The sequence below is a fragment of the Gymnoscopelus braueri genome (genome assembly GCF_963280865.1).
Source record: "Gymnoscopelus braueri genome assembly, chromosome: 12".
NCBI classification, from domain to species: domain Eukaryota; kingdom Metazoa; phylum Chordata; class Actinopteri; order Myctophiformes; family Myctophidae; genus Gymnoscopelus; species Gymnoscopelus braueri.
The window spans coordinates 50,363,456-50,375,083 of NC_137614.1; the positions used below are offsets into that span (position 1 = coordinate 50,363,456).

General features: G+C 41.5%; 1 protein-coding gene across 5 annotated transcripts in view; it reads right to left on the minus strand.

The window, feature by feature from the left end:
• itpr3 (inositol 1,4,5-trisphosphate receptor, type 3) overlaps positions 1 to 11,187 on the minus strand; it is a 130,237-nt gene extending 119,050 nt beyond the window's left edge. For 4 of the 5 annotated variants that reach the window (XR_013934116.1, XM_080443531.1, XM_080443530.1 and 1 more), the window contains exon 1: positions 10,748 to 11,186. Coding sequence is in view for 4 of the 5 variants with exons in the window: in XM_080443531.1 (XP_080299657.1) it covers positions 10,748 to 10,839 (92 nt within the window). In the remaining variant the exon portion in view is untranslated. Of the gene's footprint in view, positions 1 to 10,747 lie in introns of all 5 variants that reach the window. The other variant, XM_080443529.1, reaches the window with a different exon arrangement.
• Between the last annotated feature and the right edge of the window lie 441 nt (positions 11,188 to 11,628).

Here is an 11,628-nt window from a genome sequence, read left to right on the forward strand (position 1 = left end):
AGGTCCTGGACCTGGTGAGACGAAGGAGGAGCCCGGCCAGGAGGCCATGCACAGAGCCTATAGTCCCTCCACGTGCCAGAGCCTCTCCTCTCCCCCTGTGTTACCCTAAGAGGACTGACCGTGGGTCAGCTACTGGGACGTAAGTCGGGGCATGATCAACCCCAGCTGGGTCACCTGGGTGAGGGTGTATGTTGTTGCGAGACCCGAAACACCCGTCGACCCCAGGCTACAACACTGATGATACGTCCCAGGTGCATCCATGTGATGTTTTTATTTATTTATAGACCCAATCTTGTTTTTTTCCTCCATTTAAATTGCTACAGATCTTTCTATACGTTTACCATTTTTATGGCGAGGCGACTAGGGCAGTGCTTTTTCATGTGAAGGACCCCCAAAATGATACATATTTGGCTGCGGACCCCCATCTCATATTTTGTGACAGTGACCCCCAAGAAGCAAAGAAATGAGTTAAACATGTTCGCTTTAGAATATATATATATATATATATATATATATATATTTATATATATATATATATATATATATATATATATATATATATATATATATATATATATATATATATATATATATATTTATATATATATATATATATATATATATATATATATATATATATATATATATATATATTCTAAAGCGATATATATGTATGTATATATATATACATATTCAAAGATTTGCACAGATTTACACGATTTGCTCAACAAAAAGCAGATCTACAAGCTCATAGCGAGTATCACGCTTGTAGATCTGCTATTTTTGAATAGCCAAAGTATAACATTATGGTTAAAGTGGTTAAAATTATTCTGACGCTAATTTAGTAACTAATTGTAACTATTTTAGCTGGGGACCCCCTGGTACCCCACCCCCCCCCCACTTTGAGACCCCACTTTTGAGACCCCACTTTGAGAACCAATGATCTAGAAGGGGGCCTCTTTGTGCGTGCATGTGTGACTAATCTTGCAATCCACTGGACCGATGAGCAGCAAATATCTTGTGCACGCTGCCGAGAATTAAATCCTTGAATATTTTTCACATTTAGTGAATTCAACACGATCGTCCCTCCATATTTGGGCAAAACTGATGTCATGATTATGACATCATCGATATAACATCATCAACATGACGTCAGAGATCCAAGCCACGCTGTTAAAACATGTAGGAGTCACACCCCCCAAACACACAATTTATGTAACGTACAACATACAATCTGTCACCTGCTCTATAATTGGGGTGACGCTCGTGACAGCATTTGGCTACAGGGAAAATAGTTTCTCTCTCTTGCTCTCTCTCTCTCTCTCTCGCATTACATGTATTTGATCTACTAGTTTAGCAGCTTCCATGTGTCTCACAGAGCATAAGTTGCTGGGTCACAACTAAACACCAGAACAGCTTCAGTGGCATTTAGCAGACACTCTTATCCAGACAGAGCGACTTACAATAAGCAAGGTACAGTAAACAAACACATACATCAAATGCAGAGAGACAGTGAGGTGCCTCAGTAAACTACGATCACAGGCAAACCAAGAACCTATCTTCAGTCTAAAAACAATACACTATCAAAAAAAATGTGTGTATTCAAACTATAGTATACCCAGCCTGATCTCCAGAGATTACCGTAACATTGCACGGAACGAGTGCACTTCATTCCGTGGATAGTCGCCTAGAAACCCCGAAATTGCGTGCATATGTACGGCGAGTCCCACGGTGGGCGTAACCAGTCGCAACCCGGAAAAACCCGGAAGCAGAGCAGTCCCCACAACAAAATTTACGATTCTGTGCCTATCGGTACATAACTCAAACGGCGCTGAGTAGGCACAGGCGAACGTCACACCGTTCAGGACGGCAACTCGGTCGCCTTAGCTCCCTCGGTGGTCCTTCACGGGGTGACAGTTCGCCTGTGACTGCGCGCCTCCGAAATGGTTTTGTCACAAAGGGAGCGCCGTACATATGCACGCAATTTGGGGGTTCCGAGGCGACTATCCACGGAATGAAGTGCACTGGATCCGTGCATACATACGTAGTTCTCTGGCGATCGGGTTGAGTATACCAGGTATTAAACAATTAACCTAGTAGCATCCGTCTAAATAGCATGCTATCTAAATTGCATATCTAACATTGTGGTCAAGAAAAACAAGCCTAACAAAAACATGAGAACAAATAACCAAAGTATGGTTGGCAATGCTTGGTCGTCATGTCTTGGTCAAGTGCACCGCGGCACAGATCGTACAAGTCTGTGGAACTCCACTGGAGGGATGGAACACCAATATAAAAGATAATATTCCCTCGTTCTGTGTTTTTATGACGGTGGTGGCACTGTCTAACTGACTCTAACACACCGGTCCAAAGCTCCAGCATGCATTCAATAATTCATTAGGTTGATTTGATTTGATTTATTTACAAAACGGGAATGATATTCATCCAGTATACAACTTCTTCCCAAGAGCTGACAGAATATTGTGAGTGTGCGTGTGAGGTAGGAAACCCTAGAAGGGCTTATGAGAGAACTTCACCATTTAACATTACATTTTATTACACGGCCTGGTTGAATGCTTGATTCTGATTGCTCAATCACTGAATTCAGCGGTGTGTTATTTCTCGATAATGACCGATAAGCTCTATTACAGACCTCTGTCTAATCAAAGGCTCAGAGCACCTGGCACATATCAATCTGTGCTGCTTGATTTGATGTAAACAAACACACAATGTCATTTACAACTAAACGTTGCTCTAAAGAATGTTTTTGAAAACATTTGAAGCGGAAAAATAGACAATGGAATAACCGAAAATGTATTCTATTTGATCAACACTTCCTTGTTTTCCGAGGCGACCGTGTCCAGTCCACACAGCGCAACACTTATGGAATACTTTAATTGCCGTAAGCAAGGAAATACTTTGTTTTGTTGTTACTTTTTAATGTACTCTTTCAGTGCCATGCTTATTTATGGAATTTTGGTTCTGAGTGCCACAACCAAAATTAATTGTAAAAAAAAAAAAGTGCTTAGGAGCCGAGATACAGCCTTTTTTAGTAAAAAGTTAAACAAGAAGTGAATGGAGCAGCAAATCTTCAAATCATCATATCTTGGGTTCTGAACATGTTTTTCAAAAAAAAAAAAAATGTTTTTTTTTTTCATGACGTATTTGACGTATTGTGGCACACGGGGCGTTAGACCTCATGACGTATTTGACGTATTGTGGCACTGAAAGAGTTAAGTAGCCGTGTAATAAGCGGGATAGTTGACGGGTCGGCCGGTCATTATTGATAAATGAATCCCTTCAGGATGATTAGTCACCTCCGCTACGTGTCTGTGCCTAATCATCCGGTCGGGATTTATTTATCAATAATGACCGGCGAACCGTCAATTATCCCTTGCATATTGCACTTGTCTTACAATTTGAATTTAGAGACCCGATGACTGTGAAAGTCATAGAATATGATTCACATCATTTTCACACTCCTCAAACCATGAGGGCATTGTCATCCTGGAGGAGACCACTCCCATCGGGATAGAAATGTCTACGTTTCATCATAGGATAAAGATGTTCACTCAGAATAACTTTGCACTGGTGGTGTGAAGGTAACCAAGTGAACCCAAACCATGCCAGTAAAGTCCTCACAGCTCAACAGAGACACTGGAAGTCCAGTTTGAATGGTTGGGGTCAGCCATTCAGGCCTGTTCCTCTCTCTTGTTGTACACAGGCACTCGTCCACGTGTGGACAATATGGTGAAGGACGACTCATCTGACCATAACACCATTTCCACATCTCTGTAGACCAGCGCCTATTGGGTCATGCACCACTTAGCCCACCTGGGGCACATATCAACCGTTACCTGTGCTGCTTGATTTGATGCCATATCCAACATGACAGCCATGTAAACAAACACGCCATGTCATTTACAGCTAAACGTTGCTCTCAAGAATGTTATTTTGCTATTTGCTAATTTTTTAATAGCCAAAGAAATCTAAAATGATACGGATGCGTTTCTGGATTGAATGTGTTATTGCACAAGCGTCACAGTCATGACATGTGTGCCATGGACTACATTTTACTGATGTATTTCCCACAGATCTAAATGCAGATGTCACTTCAGTAGCTGTCCCTATTGGAACAGCGGGCCAGTTGAGCAGTATTTTTGACTGTGTCCCAATAGCGAACCATATTTCAAAGTCACTTAGATCTTTTTCTCTCTTTCCATCTTGTTGACCCAAAATCGAGGTCCTTTTTTTAATTACACATGCCACAGAGCAGGATAGGATGTTAATTGCTTAATTGGCATTCAGACAGTACACCTGTTTGGATGGAGGCACCTGCATCCGTTATGGTTCTCTGCTCATTTAGTCAGGTTTTACAAGTCTGTCATGTTAAAGGCCAGAGCGCGGCACCGATGCAACTCCTTGCAACAAAACTGTTTTACAGCCAGTCCACACCAATGCAACTCCTTACAACTGCCATTGGGGATAACGGTTGCAAGGAGTTGCATGTTGCAAGGAGTTGTATGTTGCAAGGAGTTGCATGTTGCAAGGAGTTGCATGTTTGCAAGGAGTTGCATGTTGCAAGGAGTTGCGACTATTTGCATTGGTGTGGACATGATGCTCAACATAGCTCACCACCACCTCTACTGCAGCATGTTAGTGATCAGACTCTCTCCACCTCCTCGTACGGCTGGGCAAATAACAGCAAATATATGACCCACATTTAGAACATTTTGAATCGATAACCGACAATAACTCCATTTTTACATACTTACTCTACCATACAGATTGGACAAAATGACATGGTATTCATTAAAGGGATAGTTCACCCCGAAAATGACACAAAGGAGATTCTCTGTGTCTCCTACCGGAACCTCTGCCGGCCATCAAATTATTGGCTTAGGAATGCGACAAAAAAAAAAACAATACCCATGAATTCAAGTCTCCATGGGGTGACTAATCGATAGGAAAAAAAGTCATTTTGGGGGTGAACTATCCCTTTAAGCAACAAATGACATAGTGAGGCTTTAATATCTGTAGAGCTTTACTGTGCCCTATAAAGGGTTCAAATATTGTCATATCCATGTAATACGTGTGGATCTTTAGACTCTGCTCCGGGGGGGGTTTGTGAGTGTGTGTCATGCTTGTACAGATTCATCTGTAGGATCACAGGAGCAGAGCCACACACTGACAAAGACAATATCGTTGCCATAAATGTTTTATCTTGATGAAACTGTATATGACTGAAACGTGTATATCTTTTGCTGTCCACTGACTCACTCTCACTTTTCAGGATTCAAAAAAAAAAAAAAAAGTAAACATATCATGACATTTTGAGCTTGTACATCTGCTATTTTTTATACTTGTGTGACACTGCAGTGTGATCAAGTAGTACACACACACACACACACACACACACACACACACACACACACACACACACACACACACACACACACACACACACTCCTGGAAATCTACCGCAGGCATGCTGGCATGACTTCCCTTTCCTTTAAAAAGAGAACAATGTGCCCCCACACACACACACACACACACACACACACACACACACACACACACACACACACACACACACACACACACACACACACACACACACACACACACACACACACACACACACACACACACACACACACACACACACACACACACACACACACACACACACACACACATTCATCCAGGTATAGGGTGTATCTCTGATTTGATCATTTGACACAATCCTGTTATCTTTCTACCTTCACCTAACTGACTCACTACTAGTACCTCACACACCCACACCCTAACACCCACACACACACACACACACACACACACACACACACACACACACACACACACACACACACACACACACACACACACACACACACACACACACACACACACACACACACACACACACACACACACACACACACACACCCTAGTCCATTAAACACTGACTATGTATACCACACAGTATCCTGTATGTATGCTATAATGCACATCGTTGCTGTCAGGCAGAAAGCTCTTATCTCCATATTCTTAACTTTTTGTGTTTTTCATAAATTAATGCCCTACTTTTTTTTATCCCACGATTTTGGAACCCATTTTCTCACCCAGTGCCAAATTGCCTAAGCTTGTAATCCTACTCTCCCTCTGCCAGCCTGGGGAGAGCCCCGAACTGAGCTCATGCTTCCTTCAATGCATGAGGAGTGAGCAGGCCTCTTCTTATCACATGACAGGAGGGGGTTTCCCCGCGTGGAAGGAACACGTTATTCCAACCATCGATATATATAAAGGCTAGATGGCTCAAGGGGGCGTCGAAAGCGTAGCTCAACCGCGGCCATCTTGCAACAGTCATTCATAACATTATGTCTATGGTGCATATACTTTGAAATAACCATAGCGTGCTCAATTTTCATCCGATTTTCAAACGGTTTGGTGTGTTGTAAAGACCAAAGATGTAGTTATGATACTGCATACTTAATGTTATAAAAAAAAAAAAAACATGATTATAATTATAAGTATGCAGTATCATAACTACATCTTTGGTCTTTACAACACACCAAACCGGATGAAAATTGAGCACGCTATGGTTATTTCAAAGTACATGCACCATAGACATAATGCTATGAATGACTGTCGCAAGATGGCCGCCATGTGGCAACGTCGTACTCCATTGGCCAGCAGCGCGGGTGAGTCATCTAGCCTTTATATATATCTATGATTCCAACCAGTTCCTTTCCCCTCCATCAGGCGCCCCGGCTGACCAGGGGGAGGCAGTATAGAGACCAGGATTACTGCATGTTTTTTTTGTGAGGGTCCCTTGGGGACACGGGGAGAACATGCAAACTCCACACAGAAAGGCCCTTTCACCAACCTCACCTAGGGTATGGGCACTGATGACGCAGAGGAGAGAACACGCCCCCAGCGCCCACAGCGTCCCCCGAGGGAATCGAACCCAGGACCTTCTAGCTGTGAGGCGACAGCGTTACCGACTGCGCCACCGTGCCCCCTTAAATGAAACTACTTGATCATACTACAGTGTCACCAGTGGTGGAAAGTAACTAAGTACATTTACTTAAGTACTGTACTTAAGTACAATTTTGAGGTATTTGTACTTTACTTGAGTATTTCCAATTGTCTATACTTTTACTTCTACTCAACTACATCTCAGAGGCAAATATTGTACTTTTACTCCACTACATTTATTTGAAAACTTTAGTTACTAGTTATTTTTCAGTTATAAATTATGATATTACGAAACATATATTAACCACTTTAGCCCTATTTTGTACCTAGGCTATTTGAAAATAGCAGATCTACAAGCTCACAACGCGTCGCTTTGCGACGCGTTGTGAGCTTGTAGATCGGCTATTTTCAAAAAATAATTGTACTTTTACTTTTGGTACTTTAAGTACATTTTTATACCAATACTTCTGTACTTTTACTCAAGTAAATTTAGAATTCCGGACTTTTACTTGTAACAGAGTACTTCTACAGTGCAGTATTGATACTTTTACTTAAGTAAAACATTTGAGTACTTTTTCCACCACTGAGTGTCACACAAAACAATCAAAAGTAGCAGATCCACAGCCCGGACCACTGGCGTAGCGGTCCAGGCACATAGGCTACAATGTAGCCTGACAGCGCGTCGCGGGTTCGAGTCCCGATCCCGACGGCCTTTGCTGCCTGTTACTGTCCTATCAATAAAAGCATAAAAAAGGCCCAAAAATAAACCTTAAAAAAAAATACTGATACTTTTGCTATTTTTGAATTTGAATCCTTAAAAGTCACAGTTTCCACCCAACAAAGACGATGGGTATATGGTGATCATAATGATGCATTTATGGTGTATATGTTTTATTCTATACATTTTAACACAACACCTTCCTCTCTCCTTAACCCATTTAGACCAGGAACGCATCTGGATGTCATTTTAGATTTGTTTGGCTATTAAAAAAATTGCAGATCTACAAGCTGCCGCGCTATGAGCTTGTAGATGTGCTATTTTCTTTAAACATCGTGAACATTTGTGTTTTAAAGCGAACATTTTTAACTCTGATCTGAACTGTGCTTCTGGGGGTCCCTGGGGGTCCCTGGAACAACACGTTTTGATGAGAAACAAAGATTTGAGTTACAAATGTTCGCTTAAAAATATATATATAAGATTTGCACAAATGTTCACGATTTAAAAAAAAAATAGCCAAAGAAATCTTAACTCATTCAGTGCCACAGCCTAAATTCATTGTAAAAAAAAAGGCCTTAGGAGCTGAGATACAGCCTTTTTCAGTAAGAAGTTAAATAAGAAGTGAATGGAGCAGAACATTTTCAAATCATCATATCTTGGGTTCTGTTTTTTTACGTTTTAGACGTCCAGTGGCACTGAATGAGTTGACACAGATGCGTTTCCGTTCTTAATGGGTCAACAAGCTTCTAACGTCAAACGGCTGAAGAAAGACAACCTGATGAACTGAAGTGCTCATCAATTCCTATGGAAAAAAGATTGGGCCCCAAATTTAACCTACTTAAAGGAGAATTTTGGACTAAGGTTTTCTTACCTTTTCTATGATGTTATGATATCCTAGGATGATCATAACTCTATCCCGGGTCCGCCACAGCTTAAAACGTGCGCGGATAGGCCTTGCGCTAGATCACATATTTTAATAGCTTTTTTTATTATTTTTTTTGTGAGATCTGACGTTCATAGTGACAGAACACTATGCAACCAAAAAAAAAAAAACAGAAGTCTCGCTAGACGAGATTGAAATCTCGAGATTTCAATCTCGTCTAGCGAGACTTCTGTTTTTTTTCTACTGTACCATTCATCCTAGGATATCATAACATCATAGAAAAGGTAAGAAAACCTTAGTCCAAAATTCTCCTTTAAAGCTGCACTACGTAACTTTCCTGTCCTACCCCCGGATTTGAACCCCGGGTCTCCTGCGCAAGTGCAGATTTTTTTTTTACCACTGAGGCTAATAGAGCCTGCATGCTTGCTCTGGGGAGAAATAGAATGTTGACCTCTCAATAGAGAGGGAGACCATTTAATATTATACAACCACCCCAAGTGTTGTGTTAACATACTACACCATATAGATTGGACAAAAAAAAAGAAAAGTTACATAATACGGCTTTAAGACACATCTTTTGGTCCGAAGAAACTTAATCCACTAAGCCCAGCAGGGTTGAAATATTAGATTATTATTATCCTTTACTGTTGCACACTGCAGGAGAACAGTTCAACACCAATCTATGAAGTTACAGAATGCTGTTTTTTCAAGCGTTAATTTAACTCTGAGTGTACATATCAATGTAACCAAATGGACCCGTACAATCTCAGAGTTACAAATGGACAAATTAACACCAATCTATGAAGTTATAGAACGCTTAAGTCATTTGAATGTGACATTATACAAGTTCTTCGTAATGGCAGCTTCCAAAGCAATCCAAATAGATTATGGTGGGCAACCTATTTGTTATATTCTAAACCAGGGGTCCTTCAACAGGGGTTCCGGGACCCCTAGGGGGTCCTCAGAGTTACTAGAGGTCAGGGGGGCCGCCAAATCTTTGTGTGATATGATTATTCTTTTTACATTAACCACTTGAACCCTAGCATCCCTTTTCTGAGGAGAACTTTAGCCAAAAAATAGCAGATCAGGAGTTGTGAGCTTGTAGATCGGATATTTTTGGAAAAGAGGTATAGGTGTAGAGGGGAAAAAGTGCAGACCAAGTAAAAAAAAAAGAAGTTTTATGCAACATGGTGGGGGTCCCTGCTTCATCTCTCTCTCAACTAGGGGGTCCTTGGCTTGAAAAACGTTGAAGACCCCTCTAAACTGTTCTTGAATTATTGACATGCGTGTACGTGTAATTACCAGCCTATAATAAGAAATAAAATCAATGGTGGTTTTCAGTGTCTTGACACAGGGTGATATAACACCAGCCTTGGAAAATAGCAAAGAGACAGCTCTCTGCACATAGTGTGTTATATTGTGGTTGGCACCTTGCAGAGTAAGACGTAGAGTTATGAATATACTGTGTGTTATGTTTGGCACCTTGCACACAGTAGCTAGCAGCATGTCATGTACAGATATGAATAATATAATATATATTATAACTATAATAATATAATATACTGTGTGTTATGTTTGGCACCTTGCACACAGTAGGTAGCAGCATGTCATGTACAGATATGAATAATATAATATACTGTATTTTGTGAAATAGCACCTTACAATCTTTAACAGAACTATAGCCTAAAATGAAATATCTACTGACAGCCACTCTCTAAACCATGTGGTTCTCAAACCTTTTCATGTCAAGGAACCCCAAAATGATATGCATTTGGCCGCGGACCCCCATCTCAAAATATTTTGTTCCAGGGACCCCCAGAAGCAAAGATTTGAGATAAAAATGTTCGCTCTAAAAAATATTATATTCAAAGATAAAAAAAATAAAAAAAACAGGATCAAAAATAGCAGATCTATAAGCTCATAGCGCTATGAGCTTGTAGATCTGCTATTTTTGAATAGCCAAAGTATAAAAGGATAAAACTATTGGGATGCTATATTAACACATTTTGCTGGGGACCCCCTGTACCCCACCAAGGACCCCTGGGGGTCCCACTTTGAGAACCAATGCTCTAAGCTGTGTGTGTGTGTGTGTGTGTGTGTGTGTGTGTGTGTGTGTGTGTGTGTGTGTGTGTGTGTGTGTGTGTGTGTGTGTGTGTGCCACTCACCCCAGGGTGCTGATGAATCCATTGACAGAGCCCTCTGCGTACAGAGACACGATGTCTCCTATGTGAAGGAAACTGGACGCAGAGTCAGACATAATGATGTTGTTATTGTTATTGTTGTTGTTGTTTGTTGTTTAGTAAACAAGTCTAAACGTCCCTCCTCCTCCAGTGAAGACCTTTAAGACCCCACAGACCCCTCAGTCCTTTGATCTATAAACACTTTCTTCTTCAAGGAAAGTGCATGAAACTTCTTCGTCGCGTCTCTCTCCTTGTTAACATCTCCATTAAGACAGCGCACTCTCTCTCTTTCTCTCTTTCTCTCTCACCCACTCTGTCTCTCAGTGTCTCTCAGTGTGTGTCTCTCTCTCTCTTTCTCTCTCTCTCTCTCTCTCTCTCTCTCTCTCTCTCTCTCTGTCTCTCTCTCTCTGTCAAACACACTCTCTCTCTCTCTCTCTGTCAAACTCTCTCTCTCTCTCTCTCTCTCTCTCTCTCTCTCTCTCTCTCTCTCTCTGTCAAACTCTCTCTCTCTCTCTCTCTCTCTCTCTCTCTCTCTCTCTCTCTCTCTCTCTCTCTCTCTCTGTCAAACACACTCTCTCTCTCTCTCTCTCTCTCTCTCTCTCTCTCTCTCTCTCTCTCTCTCTCTCTCTCTCTCTCTCTCTCTCTCTCTCTCTCTCTCTCTCTCTCTCTCTCTCTCTCTCTCTCTCTCTCTCTCTCTCTCTCTCTCTCTCTCTCTCTCTCTCTCTCTCTCTCTCTCTCTCTCTCTCTCTCTCTCTCTCTCTCTCTCTCTCTCTCTCTGCACCTGAACGTTGGAGGAACTGAACCAGGAAGTTGAGTCGCTCGAGTCGTTAAGGCTGTCAGCTTGAAGAAACTCCCACAGGATACAC